Source organism: Oryzias melastigma, linkage group LG2, assembly GCF_002922805.2.
Source record: "Oryzias melastigma strain HK-1 linkage group LG2, ASM292280v2, whole genome shotgun sequence".
NCBI lineage: Eukaryota > Metazoa > Chordata > Actinopteri > Beloniformes > Adrianichthyidae > Oryzias > Oryzias melastigma.
Window position 1 is genome coordinate 8,146,546 of NC_050513.1, and position 18,627 is coordinate 8,165,172.

At 38.3% G+C, this 18,627-nt stretch overlaps 1 protein-coding gene across 2 annotated transcripts in view; it reads right to left on the reverse strand.

Moving 5' to 3' along the window:
- The window catches only part of zranb3 (zinc finger, RAN-binding domain containing 3), a 162,254-nt gene that overhangs the window by 90,647 nt on the left and 52,980 nt on the right, over nt 1-18,627 (reverse strand). For both annotated transcript variants that reach the window (XM_024294520.2, XM_024294518.2), the window contains exon 8: nt 12,809-12,937. In XM_024294520.2, the coding sequence (XP_024150288.1) occupies nt 12,809-12,937 (129 nt within the window). The remainder of the gene's footprint in view (nt 1-12,808; nt 12,938-18,627) is intronic.

Here is an 18,627-nt window from a genome sequence, read left to right on the forward strand (position 1 = left end):
CACAGACGAGGAACAGATGACAGACAGACAGCCACTGAATCCATCACTTTGCTGCTCGGCCACATACAGAGAAAGCGGTGAGATCGCTGGAGAAGTCAATTAATCACCGCAACATTCTTCCTGGGTGATCGATCACAATTGAATGCCAGGGATCCAGACTTTGAAAAGAGAGAGCACACACAGCGGCTGGGGCGCATTTGTCAGCTCACAGATAGCGAAAGCAAATCGATAACTCACAACTTACCCATATGACTGGTGGGAGTGCTCATTTGATTTGGTGACAGCCCAAACAAAAAGAGTCGATCTTTAAAACCCTGAACTACCAGGAAGAGGCGTTTCGGATCATTTTAGGAGCTTTTACTTCATTTTTTAAGGTTTAAACGTTATGTGGAAAAACAGTGAGAAACGTTGACACATATATTAGCTGCAATACTCTTTTAGTATTGACGATTTAATTGTTGTCTAGCATTTTAAAACAATAAACATTTTGGTGAAAAGGAAGTTGCATTTTAAATTATCTCATGAAAGAATATAACAATTTAATTCTTAAAAAAATCAGAAATTTCTTTTAAAAGCATTAAAAAAAAAAAACTTACAAGAAACTCAAATAGTTCCTCTGACCTGTTTATAGCCTTTTATTTCCCTTTACAGAATGCATGAATACAATTACACTATTGTAGTACTGTAAAATTAAATTTACAAACGTATGCTGAGTTATGTTAAGTGCAGTACACTAGGTTTTGTGTGACACTAGTTTCGAAGGAGTGGCTAGCATTTTGAGGGACTGGCTAGCGTTTCAAGAGAATGGCTAATGTTTCGAGAGAGTGGCTAGCATTTCAAAGGAGTGGCTTATGTCTCGAGGGACTGGCTAGTGCAGGGGTCTGCAACTTGCGGCTCCAGAGCCACATGTGGCTCTTTTATCTCTCCATGGTGGTTCTCTGGCTAAAGAAAAATAAAATAATAATAACTTTTTAAAAAGTTAGAGTTTAGCTTGTATTTTAGCAGCATGCTAACATTTTTGCTAGTTTCTTGTCTACTGGGGTTTTCAGGCTAATTTAGAGTTTATTTTCTATTTTAGCAACAGTCTAATGTTGTTGACTAATTTAGTTTGATGAGGAATATTATGCTAATTGGAGTTTAGCTGATATTTTAGTAAAATTCTGATGTTTAAAGCTAATTTATTATCTACTGAAATATTTTTGGATAATTTCGAAATTAGCCTCTATTTTCACAACATGCTAACATTTTTGACTAATTCAGTTTAGTGAGGAACTTTAGGCTGTTTTGGAGTTAAGCTAGTAATTAGTAACTAGCTTTTTTTGGCATATTTGGCCTCTAATTATTTTTTTATGCTAATTTGGAGTTTAGCTAATAGTTTAGCAATAATCTAATATTTTTAGCTAATTTGTAATCTACTGGAGTTTTAGGCTAATTTTGAGTTTACCTTTTATTTCAGCAACATGCTAAAATTGTTTGAGTTCAGCTAATAATTAAGCAACAAGCTTGCTTTTTTGCTACTAAAGGTAAAAACGTAAAAAAAATGAGAGATGCTAGTTTCTTTTTTCATATTTTCTCCTTTTGTTTGTGCCAAAAAATAGACATTATTCACAATTAAAAAAAACAAAAAGAAAGTTATGAATGCAAATCCAAATTTCTTAAAGGTTAAAGTAAGTCAATGCAGCTCCTTCTAGGTTTTGATCTGTAGAAAATGAGCCCAAAAGGCTCTTTTACTGTTAAAGGTTGTCGACCCTTGGGCTTGAGTTTCAAGAGAGTGGCTAGTGTTTCGAGGAAGTGGCTAATGTCTCAAGACACTGGCTAGCTTTTTGGGGGAGTGGCTAGCATTTCGAGAGAGTGGTTAGTGCTTCAAGGGAGTGGCTAACGTTTTAAGGGTGTGGCTAGTGCTTCGAGGAAATGGCTAGAGTTTAAAAAAAGTGGCTAACGTTTCGAGGGACTGGCTAGCGCTTCGAGAGAGTGACTTGCGTTTTGAGGGAGTGGCTAGTATTTCAAGGGTGTGGCTAATGTTTTAAGGGAGTAGGTAACATTTGGAGGGAGTGCTAGCGTCTCGAGGGGTTTGTTAGCGTTTTGAGAGAGTGGCTACAGATTGAAGTTGTTGCATCTTTAGACAGTGGAGGTATTACAAGATCTACTTCAATGAAAATTATGTTTTTGAAATGTTCTTGTGGCATTTTCCTCCCGATGGAAGACTTATAAAATAATTTAAGAATAAAACTGTTTTTGAATATTTCTTTATTCAAATAGTATTGGATCAGGAGCAGGTAAAAACCCACGATTTAAAAATGCTCAGGTTTGTGACGATACAACTGAAATGGGCGTGTCAAAGTCTTCTTGCTCCGTTACAATTCCAAAGCATCCACTTGCAGACAAATAGGTCCACTAACGTCTTTGTTTTTCCTCATCTGAGCTGGCATCTGGATCAGAACTGTACGGCTGAATAGCTCCAATGTTATTCACCATTTTTTTGGTTCGCTAATGCTAGCCTGGGGTTGTAAGTGGCTGTAAGCTAGCAGGAGAGAGTGTAAAAAAAGGGTTGATGGGATATCAGCAGAGGTTTACTTCCACCTCAACAGTCCCGCCCACAATTAAGAGCCAAAATTCTGGTGAACTCCTGCTGCTTTGCAGAAAATATTTCCTAAAAAAACAGCACAGAGTTTTTGATTTATTCTTAAAACTGCATAATAGTAATTAAAGACCACTGGGGACTCTTTGAAACAGATCAAAAAGATATTGGAGAGGGACTTTAAGAATCACTTTTTACGCATCCAACAACTAATAAATGCTTGATTTTTGATTATATATTAACTGGTATTAACCACTTTAAACCTTTCATTTGATATCTGAAGTGTGGTGTAAATAAAATAACTATTATTTATATACTGGTGGCAAAAGTTCTAGGGAATAAACAGGGGAAAAAAGCATCCATGAAGGGCAAGGTCACAGGTGAGAACCAAGTCACCATTTTAATTTCTAATTTCCTTTTGGTATTTTTTTTAAATTAAATACAATTTATCCATCTGAATTCAGCAGGATTTGATGTCTGGAATATTTTCTTCTTGTCGGAAATCCTTACGGTTTATTCAAATCAGCAGGAATTACTCCTTGATGGAAATCTTTACAGGGTAGAGCTAGGCAGTTCACCTTTTTCAGTTTGTAGTTTAATAGATTTTTTTGTTTTGTTTTATGTGTTACAGTGCACTGTGTTGTGCATGATGATTGGCTGTAGAGAATCTCTTTTACGCTACAAAATTAACCAATTGATTGATTCATTTATTGATTGATTGATTGATTGATTTGGTTTATTTCAAGCATAGATTGTGGACAAAACAGGACAAAAGACAGATTTTTCAAACTTATTGCATAAATAATGAAATGCATCGATAGAAAAAAATTAAAAACAAACAAACAAAAACAAAAGCACACTTATGTAACATTTGATTAATTACATGTAGTAAGAATTAGTAAAAGTTGAGTTTGATTGGTTGCTTGAAAAGGATACATACAGTTTCCATCGCTTGCAGATCTTAGTTTTCATTCTATAGAAGTGGACTTGTTTTTGTACGAAAGTTGGAACTTTGAGAGTTTAAATATGAGAGAAAAGTGTAAAAAATGTGTGTAACTGTCTGAAAAAAATGTTTAATGTAGGAGTTTTACAGCCTTTAAACATCTGTGTTGTTATTCACCTTTCAGCGTATCCGGTCAGGGGTTAACAAAGCAAATTAGTTTTCACTGTTTTACACCAGGTGGCCTTCCTGACACAAACCAGCATTTTTAAAGGTGCAGGGAGACCCAGTTAGGTGGCAGCACAAACATCCATAATAATCGCAAAAATATAGTTGACTACTTTGCGGATTTCGTCTTTTGTGTGTTATTTTTAGAACAATAAAAGAGCGACTACTGTCCAACAAAATTCTGACTATAAATTCAACAAAAAACACAAATTTCATTCAAAACCGTTTCCACCTCTTTCCCAAGTTCCCCCAAATTAAAGCAGTAAGTTTCTCTTTGCCACTGGATTTATTTGCTCTTTTTTATTCTCCTGCTGTTCTTTTTCATCCTCGCCTGGCCTTTTTTCTCCATCATTCTTGTTTTATTTATGAAGCGGCGTGGTAACAATGCCTTAAAAACAGCAGAGCCCATATTCAACAGCCTCCCGCTTGGCTCTGCTGAGACTTTGACCCTGATTGACAGAGCGAGAATCTTTAAAAAAGCAAGGCGGCTTTTTCTGCAGCTCGCGAGTTAAGTTTACCCTGTAGATATCTGTCATTTCGCCGTGTGTGGTTGCTGCTGCCCGCTTTTACAGTGGAAGTGCTGCATGAGTGTGTCATTGAGGATCGAGGTTTTGGCTCATTTCGGCGCCCCAGGACACAAAGCAGCCAGGAATAGCCCCCCCCCCCTCGACTAGAGGGAAACATTGAGGTCTGCTTGCAGTGAAATGCAGCTCTTACGAGGCGCTTTTGGAGACAGGCCGCTCTCTGTGGTGCGAATCCAACCGCTAATATCCACCACACCCCCCCCAACAACCTGACAACCTCTGCAGCCATCACACCTGCTCTGGTGGGAGAACCTCTGCTTTGCCTTGCTGATAATTAGCCGCTGCGCCTGATAATGAATCTATCCGGCAGGCCCGCCGACCCTGTTCTGATCTGAGAGGTCCTCATTACTGACGGCTTGGCTTCGCCGGCTTCCTTCCGCTGAGTTTAATTAGTGCACAAACTTCTCGGCTGTCTGAAGCGCCCCGTTATCTCGCTTTAAAGTCCAGCATCAGAGCTGTCCTCTCTGGGTAATTGGGAGCAGATGCTTGGTGGGTAAAGCAACAAAAATACCCCAAAGGCTTTTGGCAGCTCTGTCGTCAGGAGGCCCGCCGAGCGAGCAGGCGGGCAGGGCCCTCGATGCTCTTCAGAGTGACACAGATATGTGAATCTATCACCCCCCCCCATCTCCATGATCTAAAAAAGAAGAAAGCCACCAGCTTTTTTCTGAAGTAGAGAAACTGTAGAAACCGATCGGACAGGAAATGAGACTGGTCCGGCGGTATCGGCGCCGAGGGGGATGAAGGAGGGCGCAGGGCGGGCGGGTGGCGGGAGTTTGTAATGAAAGGAGGTGCGGTGTTGGGCTAGACCGAGCAGAAATCCAATCAGCAAACAACACCGATTGCAAAAGAGATCCAATCACGGAGGCAGGTTGAGCGAGCAGCATGTCAATGATTGCGTTCCGGGGTTATCTCCGGTCTGTGTTAACCCCGGGGCCGCGCTCCTCATGGCTGAAGGCGTTTGACTAATTGAGAGGAACGGACGCCTTCGAACAACCAAGATGATGGGGGGGGGGGCTTTAATTGGAGGAACTGTTTGTTCATTTATAAACACAAGAACGACAGGAACCGCCGGTTCTCCGAGAGTCAGGATTAGTGGGGGAGGGGTAGAAGTGGAAATGTAAATGTACGGATTCTAGTGGCTCTGACCCCGGCGCTTTTTTCGTACTGTATGCCTCCAGCCACCTTCCCACACTACTTATTTCTCTCATTAAATAAACCACCTCTTCAAACTCAGAGAGAGAGAGAGTGCAACCCAAGTTTCCATGGCAACAACATCACAGAGATGCTATTTTAGTGCGGCGTGTAACTTTGATATGAGGTGTAATCATGGCAGGCTGGACGCAACTAAATAATGCCTCAGTTATAACTCCCTACTTTGTCTAAGTGCTTTCGTTGGTGACCATTAGGCCCTGTTGCTGTGGCAACGCTTTCCCCCGTGAGATCGCAGTGAGCGTTTAGCGAAAGCAGTCTAAAAAAAAATGAGGTTGTGCCATCCGTTCGACATTTCCTGAAACATATATATATATATTTTTTTTTTTTACCAAGACTGCGCAATTTAGGTAATTCCCGAGCTTGTTAAACTGCTTTGAATGCCTCTGAGGTTGTCCGATTCCGTTTCTATAGAAACGAATGGTTTGTAAATAGTGTGCGAAAAGTGTTAGATGTATCACCGAATAAGAGTCTTGTACCAGCAGCTCTTCTGGGGACCAATGCCATATTCTCTGATGTAAGAATACTCAGCCTTTTCTTCTAACACAATAAAAAGGTGCAACAAGCTTAAATCTGACCTGAAGACCTTGTCAAACCAACAAATACCTGTGTTAGAACAGTCCATAAAAACGTCTTTCATTTCTTAGATGTACACCTGTTTCAGATTACTTTTTGCTTATTGAATGTGAAGGAATCTTTTACATTTTCATCAATTGGTCTTTTTTTTTCAAATCTGAAACTAAGTATTTACCTGTTAAAAAATGATAGACTGAAATAAACTGAATAATAGTCATGTGACCATTGACTTGTTTTGCAATAATTTGGCGCCAACTTTTCAGGTTTATGAATGTTGCCATTTTTTACTAGATATGATGATATTAAACCAGGGATAGGCAACTCCCGGCCTCGAGGGCTGCATTCCTGCATGTTTTCCAACATCCCCTGCTCTGGCATGTTCTAATTGGCTGGACACACCTGAACCAGGTAACCAGTCATGAGTAGGGCTTAGATATCTGGAAATCATCCAGACTCAGTGGCCATCGAGGCCTGGAGTTCCCTTTCCCTGTATTAAACCAAATTTTGGCAACAAAAATGCCTAATTTGTTGGAAAACTCAATACATATGTGAAGTGTAGCATTAGCATATAGGTGAAGGTTTACTGTAGACACATACTTTAAAGATTATTTATACTGAGGTATTAAATAAAGGGGATTTCTTGTAAACATTTGAATGAAGAGTGTTATAAACATTTTGTAAGTTCTGATTTTGTGAATTTGTTTATTTTTCTTGTGGTGTTTTTGGTGGATTTAGTTGGGAAAATGTGAGGTTTGTGGGTATTTATTACTCCATTGCTTAAATCCTACAATCCACACTTTATGTCTGGGTTTTGTTGTTTTAGTTTAGGGCTATCTTATGGTAGTTCAGTTTACAGGTTGTCTTTTAGGGTGTTATATTCAGACTGGACACATTTGATTCACTACAAGTGAACTAGAGTTCATTTTCCCCTGATAATCCTGAACAAATTTTCAGTCTGAATACACCCAACCGGACCCTGGTCCAGGACAGAAACTGATCTCAGGATCTTCTGAGGTGGTCTTGGTTTGTTTCCAATCAGTCTGAGCTCCAGTTTACTTTAGGTTTCTTCAAGCTGAATAGGTTCCATTCTCGGAGTGGAACAACTGAACCAAAACAGCCACCGTAGCCGGTCATTATGGCATGTAAAGAAAGTAGTAGAGCAACGTTGAGGCACAGCAACTCATTTCAAAACAGAAATGTCCGGTTGACAGCAGTCTGAACACAGATCAAATGAAAGGTTCATGACTCGATCCGGAACAAATTAAGCAGACTCAGTCCAGACCAACGACTTCTCTAGTGTGAACACACTATTTCTTTGAGTACCGAATTTTTCATACCATAAGGCATTATTGTAGTTCTTAAATGTCGTCAATATCAAGCGTGCTTTATGTGTCATTTCTGGCTGTGTTTACTGACCTCAATTTTTTGCGGTACGCAGGGTTCACAAATATGATAAAATGCTTTAGTATGACTTTGATAAACTATGAAGCTGCAACACAAAAAGTTGGTCCTTCATAGCCTTGTTTCCACCGAGTGGTCCAGTACAGTAAGGAGTGGTACGGTACAGTCCAGTTAATTCTAGCAAGCGTTTTTCCACTCTATTTAAGCCCCGCCTCCACTGAATGGTTTGTTTTTACAACTGGCTGCACCCTGGACCATCTAGTCAAAACGTTTCAAAGTCAAAGCCCGGGGACTGAATCCGGCCCTCCGGGTAATTATATTTTATTGTTATCAATGGCCCGATGTTATCTTGCGCTTATTTCTAACTTGTATAATTTTGACAAAATATATTTTTATGGAGAGCAAAATATTGAAAGTTATTTAAGTTGATATATTCTGGAATAATATTCCTGCCTGTTTTTATTCATAGTAATGTTAAAAAGTTATGTTTTTAAAGTTTTAAAAATGTAGTTTTAGTGTTCAATAAATGTTTATCTTGTTCACCCCTGATCCAGGCCTTCTAGGCAGCATAGAAACACTACATTAGCTGACTGTTTTCCTTCTCTTAATGCTCTACATCATCCAGTACACCTTTTGAGTGAAAATAGATCAGTTTGTTGATAATGCCCTTTAAATGCAGTATTCAGTTCCCCTTCTGGGACTCAGCATCAGAGGGTGGCTTATTTCAATGGTCAACATGGCTGGTTGGTTAATTTCCTGCTTTTGAGAAAAACTCAGACTCCTTTTTGTCTTGCCTCACCTGTAGATGACCTGCTTTCTCTTTTCCTTTCTGGTTTCTACTTTTCCCCCACGTCCCCTTCTATATATTTTGTTTCTGAACTAGCTGGTGGCTGGTCTTTTTTAATGCCCTTCTTGATTTCCCGTAAACACCGAAAACTGAACTACTTTGGAAATGTAACAATTGGTGAAAAAAAAGAACATTTGTACTCGAGAATATCCCAACATATTCAGAAAATTAAGCAACTGTGGAAAAAGTAGTTTATAAAAAAGTGAACCAAATCATTATAATAATGGTTTTGTGTGAACATATCCAAACAAGCACAAACTTTAAAAGGTAACCAAGCCCTAAATCAACTTTTTTTTTGGCTTTGACCCCTATAAATGGGGCCTTGAAAGTGCTGTCTGTTGGTCTTTGCCACATTTTTGACAATTTAAAATAAACTTGTTTCATTCCTCAAAAGTATAGTCAAAAACGTTTTGTGTGCTGCTCCCTACAGGTTGAAGCGAGTTATTACAGCTGAAATTTTATGATTGGTCAGCTGGCGTAAGTCCCGTGTCATTTCAAAAGTTTCATGTCGTCATGCTCCAAGCTCCAGTATCAGAGCCACGGCCATCTTTATTTCTGGAACGGTCGGTTGTTGTTGTGTTAGCTTTAGAGTGACTCATTGATGGATTGCCCTTGGTTGTCAAAAATCTACTGGCTTGCACAACTTTCCAGTGGACTTGGAAGTTAGGGAACAGTGGTTTAGTGCAATTGACATAAAATCCAGCGAACTCCATCCTGGTGATGGATTTGCAATGAATATTTCACTCTGGGTGGTTTGCTTAATACGTTAGCCTTTATTAGCTTATGATGCTAGCATCATTTTACCAATGAGACATTTTTCTTGGGTCTGGACCATGAGCATCTGCCTCGGGAGAAGGAGGAGGAGAAAAATCCTCCATAGAAAGTTCTGTGGAGAAACTGGCATCTCTTTGCTCGGAACAGCTCTCCGTTTTGAAGACGCAGAGAGACTACGTTACCTCAAGCTAACCTTGCTGTCACTTTCAATCACAGATACAAACCACACCTCCCCCACTCAGTCCCCCCTTATCTTTTGCATTTTTAAATCTGGGCTGAGAGTCGAGCCGGCCTCCAACTGTTGTTCGTGTCCTAACAAACTTAGTAGCTGTTTTTCTATCAAATTTATGGCCCAAGTTTGAAGAATAACAGGTCTATCAACCAATCAGGAGTAGTGCTGCCACAAACAATTATCTTAATAGTCAACTGATCACCGATTATTTTTTCTGATTAGTCAACTAATCAGGTCATGCACAAAGTAGATGTAAAGGACACATCTGAACCATCATTAGCTTTAAACTAACTAAAAACTAGATACATAGCATTAGCGGCGATAATGCTAGTGTGAATGTTGTAAGCTGAATTTGGCCGCTGAAGATGCTGAAAATGATAACTAAAAAAGCTGAAGCTGATGGGCAGCTAAAATATTAGTCAAATGCCAAATTACACTTAAAAAATGTGGAAAAAGGACTAAATTAGCCAAGACAGATAGCATGTAGCTAAAATATTAGCTAAACTTCTAAATAGCCTAAAAAACAAACAAAAAAGACTAAATTAGCAGAAACAGCTACCATGTAGCTGAAATATTAGCTAAACTCCAAAATAGCTTAAAAAAACCTTAATACATGCTAAAATAGTCTAAAAAGCTAGCAGAATGCCATTATAATTTTCAACTTTACTACCCTCCCACTCCATATATTTTAAAGTAACGACTAACTAACTATTAAATTAGTCATCGACTATTTAATAGTTGATTAGTCGTCGATTAGTCGACGATCAAACGGGCTGCTAGAGTGCGTCACTCCTCTTTAGTGTTTGAAAAGAAGAAAAACAGTTAACAAAAACCACTGAAGTTTTGTAAAATTTACAAAACTTGCTGTGTGGGGGGATGGTGGATTAAAGAGTCAGCTAATTTCCCACAGCACCTTTTATCTTTGTTGTTAAATAACATTCTGCTGACTTAGCTCCTGCACTTATGTCTGAATGAATCTCTAGACTTTACAGAGAGTCCCTCTGCTCTTGTATCTAGTTTTGAAATTAGCAGCAATGAGGAACTACTTTGCATGACTAAATCATTCTTTAAATGTGTGACGAAATGTGCCTTTATAAGAGAAGAATGTATTATTTTAAATAGTTCACAAAACATAAAAAAAAATCCTGAATATCAGCTTAAAATGTTTGGTTTTACTGCATTAATAAAAGCAAAAAACAATGAAAATGTTCATTTATTTGCTTTCAGTTACACTAGTAGAACAAAGAAACAAGAAAACGTCTTCAAATCTAATTTAGTGTCTCGTATTTGTCTTATTTTGAAAAACCAACATCCAGCTGGTGCTTTTGTTTTACCACCTGGCCTTATTTACATTTCATTCTAACTGAAATAGTTAAAACACGGAGCAGAAGTGACTGCCTTGTGTCAACTGTATTGGCTAAAATATAAAGCATTCTCGTGGTTAAATAGATAAAAAAGAAGCAAAGAGGTAATGTTTAATGCATGTCTGTTGTATCTGTGAAAAGTAGGCGCTTCCACTGAAGACATGGAGATATATTCATGGAAGGGAAAGCAGAAATGTTGCTCCTGCTCTTTAAAAAACTAAAATTACCATTGTTTTAATGTTCATCCATCATTAGAACTAAATTTTTAAATTAGCAATTTATATAAACCCAATAGATTTGGGGTCAAAATGGTGCTTAAATAGAGAATAAATCTGAAATTTTAAGAGTTAAAGATGGAAGAAGACCTGGTTAGATTCCCTGAAAACGTAAGATTGCCCTTAAGCAACAATTCATTTCTCTTTTTATATTATGTAAAAAAATAATTAAATGTAAAAGAAATCATTGGAACCACCATTGTTCTGTCTGTTCCTTTATACCGCACTTATAACATTAGGCTCTTAATTGTATCATTTTGAAGGGTATTTAGTAGTTTTACATCCTTTTTTAGTAAAAAAAAAAAAAAACTCAGCTGTTTGAAAGTAGAAGGAAAGAAAAGAAAGAGCGCTGATAAGATGAACCTCTCAGATAATAGGTATTAATGCCGAAAAGATAAAAAGATTCAAGGAAGTAATTAAGCTGAAATAGTCTTGATTGAAATGACAATATCATAAATGAAGAATTCTAAACAAAAAGGAAAAAAGGGTAATTTCACACAAGTGATGATTAAAAACTGTTGGAGTTTTTCTTTATTTCTCCAAATGTGCCTAGGATTATTATTACAGAAAAAACTAAAACTATTACACTTATTTCAGTTGGTTTCTTTATCTGTTTTTTTTTTCTTGAGAAAAACATTTTCGCAAGAAAAAAAAGTCGAAATTTTCCCTCCAAATATCTATCATTCAAATATTAGAAAAGTGATAAACCTACACTGAAACATGTAGAGCTGTTATTATGTTTCTAGCACAGCACAGTTTCAAAAGTCTTTTTTTTAGCTCATACGGCTCATCATCAGACTTTTTTAAAAGTGCTTTTCACATTTTGCTTCTTTGTTCGACATCATTAGAGCGCTTTTAGCTTTCCTACACTTTGTTCAGCTGGTTTAACATCCAGCATTTGCTTTTGAAGCACTATATAGTACATTATAGTAATATTTATGCAGCTTTAACTTTTCTCACCTTTACTGTCACTTTGTTTCTAAAGTTTTTAAATCTAGTGAAGTCTTTGGTTTTCTTCTTACAAAAAATGGCTAATTTGGAATGTATGGATGGTGTTGATAGAGAAGCTTGGGTTTATACGTTTTGGAGAGCTCAAGAAAGCACGTCGCCGTGTCAGGGTTCACCAGATCATTCAGGGTCTCACCCGGTGCGGTGTACGGTCAATGTTACTTTGGTCTGTCTGTAGTATAGTTTGAGCATTAGCCTGAGATAATAACAATAAAGCTGGAGGATCTTTTTATTATTGTCTTGACGAAATTAAGAAAAACATCACAAGCCCACGGAGCTGGAACGATTGCGCCGGCAACAAAGGCACTCGCAGCAGCCTTTGTGTCTATGTTTTTATATTAATTATTAATCATATCTGTTTAAAAAAGTGGGAATTTTTGTACACGTAAAAACACAATTGCAAGTGCACAGTCATTTTTCTTGACTGGTTTAAAGGTTAAGTTTGAGTTAAGAGGCTTAAAAGCCAAAAAATAAGATCTCAGATTGTGAAAAATTTATAGAAAACCTGACAAATGTAAGGAATCTTGTTGTAAATAGTGTAGGATTTGATTGAACAGATCAGAAAGCAGGAAGTCATTGATCATTTCTGTAATTGTTTCATCTGGGGTTGAACTCAACTCAATATATTGAGTATCTATCAAGTCTACCGTGTATAATCAGTGATATTTACCTGCAAACACATAAAAGACTCCCATACTTGAACTCCTGCCTCATCTTTCAAAGCTGTACTTTACTGTATAATGATACACCTTGGGGGAAAGGAAGACATAACTCCACCTGGTGTCCCATTACCTTGGCGATGGCGGTTTGCTTGTACATCTGAGTCACCAGGCTCATGACCTCTGTGAAGGGGTTGTCTGCGACCCCCGACCCCAGACCCTTCATCAGCCTCTCCCACTCGGCAAAGCTGGCCGCCGCTTCCTGCAAAGCAAAGAGAGGGAGGGAGACGGTGATGCGTTCGTTCTTCATCCGCCCCTTCTCTCATCTCGTGATATTGAGATGTAAAGGGCAAAACAATTAATGGAGCTGCTGGGTGTCCTACTTTTCTTTTTTTTTTCTTGGATTGGAACGAATGAAAGAGACCAGAAAAAGAAAATAAATAAATATGTACAAAAATTGGAGAGATGGAGAATTCCCAAGGATGCTCCCCCCTTTATGGGCTGCTGTGTTAGGTGGGTCATGAGCGAGTCCCAATTATAGCCGCCTGGTGACAAGCTGGGGTCGAAGATGGAGAAGCTGCTCAGTTGCTACAATAAATCAAAGGCACCTTGCGTGCTCTCAAGGTGATTGGCGAGAAGTATTTAAGGCGGGTGCGGGATCGCAGTGGGGAAGGCGGACGCCGAAGAGCAGCAAAGTCTGGGCTCTGCCCATAAACAAGACGTACAAAGAGACAGAGAGTTTGTTTTAACGACATTCGAGTTTGTTCTGGTCTACAACAGCTGAGCTCAAAGGAAATCAACGATAAAAGCAGAGTTCGGTGTCCTTTTGCAGACTTTTTTAGCAACAGCAAGAGAATCTGCATGATTAAAATAGGTTTTTATCTACACTACAACTGGCAAAGATCATTTATCATATGTATGCATTCCTTACAGATGCAATTTTTATGCAAAGCCAGTTAAGATTTTTGGATCATTTTAGTGTGCGAATTACCATTGTAGATTTCTGTCAATTTCAATTTTATTTAAAAAGACAAAGTACCACGAAACCGCTACAGAGTCAAGGTTAGGGTACCAGGTTAGGGTACTGGGAGAGGTTCTGTCTGCATTCCAGTACCAGTCCAATAAAGGTCTGTGTTCTGAGGGTTGGTGTCTGTGCCCCAGTACCAAGCAGCCCTCAGAGCCGTATCAGTCCGCAGCCCAGAGGTTAGAGACCCCTGGTTAGTGGCTGTGGCCCAGTACCAAGCAGCCCTCAGACCAGTAGCAGTCCACATCCCGAGGGCTGGAGAACCCTGGTTAGTATCTGTGGCTCAGTACCAAGCAGCCCTCAGCCCAGTACCGGTTCACGTCCCGAGGGTTGAGGACCCCTGGTTAGTGTCTGTGGCCCAGTACCAAATGGCCCTCAAACCAGTTCCATCCCACGTCCTGAGGGTTGAGGACCCCTTGCTACTGTCTGTGGCCCAGTACCAAGCGACCCCTCAGACTAGTACCGGTCTGCATACCGAGGATTGGGGACCCCTGGTTAGTGCCTGAGGCCCAGTACTAAATGGCCTTCAGACCAGTACCAGTTCGCATCTCGAGGGTTGGGGACTCCTGGTTAGTGTCTCTGGCCCAGTACCAAGCAGCCCTCGGACCAGTACCGGTCCGCGTCCTGAGTGTTTTGGACCCCTGGTTAGTGTATGTGGCCCACTTTCAAGTGGCCCTCAGATTAATAGTGTTTTCCGTCCAGAGGGCCGGGACCGTTGATTTAATGAGAGCAGCCAGCACGTAAAAAAAAAGCGACAAGTTGGGGACGGCCAAAACTTCATAAAGTGACAGAGGGGGTCCAGACCATACATCCACATTTGACGAGTTGAGAGAGAGGATGCATTGGAATTCAAAGTTTTTACAATAAAACTACATTTGTTTTACAATAGCAATAATGTTTAACATACCGTGACTTCAGATTAAATAAAAGCTGCATTGCAAAAGAATGACACTCTTAAGTACAACCCTTTAGAGGGACAAATAAAACCTGACAATAGTAATCTAGCTTTTCTGTATTAGGATTTATTTATTATAATTTTTATGTTTAATTTGTGGATTTTTCTTTTTTAATCAAGTTTATTGAGTTCATTTTCCTTCAACAGCTTAAAACATGGTAGATAATGCTGAACCAGATGGATCCTGATCCTTTGAAATTGGGCTTTCTGTGCACATTAAGCCAAACTTTGCATCCTAAAATAAAACCGGTGTTGGCCTGCAGGCTGCAACAGCATGATGCATTTACAGTTCTAGGAAACTTCAGTCCGGACTCAAAACTTGGAGACGAAGCGGTGAACATCCGGATCAGACTGTAACTGGGAAGTTTTCTTGCATGAAGACGTTGAAAGTTTGATCCTGGTCTCTGCTATATGTGAGCTGGAGGCGAGCGCTGGGGAGGAAAAGAGCGAGCTTCCTGTCAAAGTTTCAGAAAGTTTTCAATAAGGCAGAAAAAGTTGCTGCTAATTTTTGAGTTCAAGAAGAGTCCCTGCGGGGTATCAGACATCACCACGCTGGGTTTTGGTTTTCCATTTTATGATTATTTTTCAAGCAAATGTGCGTTGTTGTGTCTAACGTAAATCTTTATTTAAACTATCAACAGATAATGTTGAAAGTAGGAATGTCCCGATCAGGTTTTTTTGGGTCCGATCCGATTCCGAGTCCTTTGATTTTGTGTATCTGCCGATACCGAGTCCCGATTCGATACTTTTATAAGACATTTAAAACATGGATAAACTGAAGAAACAGATTAGTGTTGTCCCTTATTTATATTTCATTAACCTTCTTTTATCATTAAAAACTTAAATAACTTCTGTGAAGTAGCTTTAATAAACAAGTAAAAATACAGCAAATATAAAATAGGGAAAAAAAATACAATTTTCTTGTTATATAAGTGATAATTAGTCATGTGATAAAGTTTAGTGACTTTAGCTTCAATATCTTTAGAGCTATTGAACATTTTTTAACCAAATGTGATTCCTGTCCTCATTTAAAATTCTTAAAAATAAATTATGACTTTGTTTTAGCATAAAATTTGATGAGTGTTCATGAATAGCTGATATCATTATTAGTTTTAATTATTAGTTTTATTTATTTAGTTATTTTTAAGGTTATGTGCTTCTTTTTTAAGTTCTTAAGACATCACATTTTCGGTTTTATTACCACAGTAGTTAATTTTCTTAACTGTTATTTCTGTCAGATAAATCAAACAGGCATATCAAAGGACAGCTCGGGTCCTAAGGAGTAAAATCACGGCGCTAGCATGTAGCAGTTAGCAGCTGCTGTTTAGCCATTTGTCTGCAGCATGAAGAGCTTCACATTTAAAAGAAAAAATACTGTCTTTTTCTGTTATAATACCTTTAGAGGTTGTTGTTTGAGTTATGACAAACCAATAGAGACACTTGCTGTCAGTTTAAAGCGTTTTTTAAAGAGTTAATGATCCCGGAAGTTAGCTTTCTAGCTAGCTTTGTTTACAAGTTAGCCTTCTGCTTGAGCTGCTGCTGTTTTCTGCTGCGTTTTTTGGTGATGACATTTTGTGATCTTTTCATGACATGCAGACTTGGAGTGGAGTATTTATCCGTAATGATATGATGAAATATATAAGCTCTGATCATAATGAGAATAAATGAAACATCCGATCCTGATCGGACAAAGGAGTCCGATTCCGATCGAGTCCCCAATCACGTGATCGGCCCCAATTTCCGATCACGTGATCGGATCGGGACATCCCTAGTTGAAAGGGCTAAACACTCAGGAGACCTTTCCTTTAGACCTTGGTTTAATGGAAAGAACAATGAAATTCATACTGGGTAAAAAACTGTCATGATCATCTAACACCTTGCTAATAACAGGTTGCATTGGTCTGTTCTTCAGGACTGCCTAAATTCTTTATAGCACAAACCCAAAAAAGTGTTTGAGAAATGAGGGGCACGAAAGTCATCTTATGCCTTTCTATGTTGGTAGCAGACCAATGAGATGGAAACATATGGAGCTAAATTGAATTTGAAACCCTAATAAAACAACTTGAAATATTGGTGTTAAGGTAAGAAAAATTTAAGTGTTTGAAACTTTTCACAGTTCTAGTATAAACTTGATTATTTTCATCTTCAAATTTTGTTTTTAAGTTTAAAACTCAAATTTTTTTTTTTTTTTTCAGTTTCAACTTTTTTTGTGTGTTTGTTTCAAAACTGAAAGTTTCAGTTTTAAAACTTTTGGCCCCTCCCTAGAGTGTGGGGGAGGGGCTAACACAAAGGGCCAATCAAAATCGATGAGGTTGGGAACCTCAGTTCTGGTGCATTCACTGACTCTAGGAACTTGAATAATTACATTAAAAAACTGTCTGTAATGTATGTACTACCAATTCAAGTGGTTCTTGTGTGCAAAAAAATATATAGCACAAGTACAAGTACTCTACAACATATATTGCCAAAAAGTAGTTCCGTCGTTTGAATAATCCGCTTGAAATGTGAAACATTCAATGGTGGCGTTTCCTACTACCACATTAGTTAGTGAATGTGACATTTGGTGGACATTACAGACATTTTCTGACCGTAAGCCCATCTAACACAAACCAGAAAGCAGCCAAAGGTTTCAAAACTAAAGGTTTTGGCCCCTTTTTAGCATGTGGGGGAGGGGCTAACACGCACCAGAAAGGGGCGAAAAGTTTCAAACCTGAAGCTTTCAGATTCCTGCTTTTTTTCTCACATATAATTATACTAGAAACAGTTGTTTTCTAGGACATACATTCAGCAGGGCAGCAGTAGTTCATTAGAAATTCACCTCTAAATCTGACTGTTGCAGCAGAGTAAACCCGCCCACTTTCCCATCATCCATCTATTTGCACTCTCTCCTGCTAGCTTACAACCCCTCACAACCCCAAGCTAACAAAAATGTTTGTACCAATCCACACATACAGTTTTGATTTGGATTCCAGCTCAGACGAGGAAATTGAAGACGTTCATGGATCTATTTGTCTACAAGCAAATGCAACAGAACGGAGCGGAGCACCTAGCTTGTGGCCTGACCAGCGTATTTTCTAAGACACAAATATGATCTTTTTCAAAAAAGAAATATGTTAATGTTCTCATATATGTGCACCATCATCAGGATAAATGCTACAAGGTCATGTTATGTTTCGTTGGAGTGGTTCTTTAAAGGTGTCAAAGGATTTTGCCATTTATTTGCCACAACATATGTTTAAACCCAACATTCATTAGTAAATCGGAGTGTCAATAGGAGAAGAAGATATACTGAACAGATTTATTCTAAGATTCAGAAATGGAAAATATCAGTGTATAGATAACAAAATTAAAGAAAAATACAAAAAAACTCTACATAACATTTACCCCACAAATATGTTTGTACCCAAATTCTCACTTTAAGCTCATAAACCCGCCCACTTAATCTGTTTACACTCTCTCCCACTAGCTTACAGCCCCTCACATCCTTTTCTACTTTTGTAAATTCTCACTTGAATTCTAGATCTATTTAAAACGTTTTATAAGTACTAAATTAAACATTAATTTTATTATAAATTTTAAACAAATTCTCATGTATTTTGACTCATATAACAAAAAGGTAGAAAGTATTATATATTTGTTACTTCTCCAATCTAAATTATACATATAGAAGTGTGAAGTAAGAAAAACAAACATGATAGAGATCCGTTAATTTTATGAATATCTTAAAAAGACGAATAAAATCAAGGCATATAACACTGGAACAATGTGTGCTTTTTTTGGTTTTGATGAATTATTCCCTATCTTTTTGTTAATGCTTAAATATAATATTATAATGGTTATTTTTTACTCGGAATTGTTTCTTTTTGTTTGCCATGTCCTCATTACTTCTCTGTATAGTGTAATTGATTCTCTTTTCTGAAGGGTAAAATTAGATATTGATTTTTTTTTTCAAATTTGTTTGATGTTCAATAAA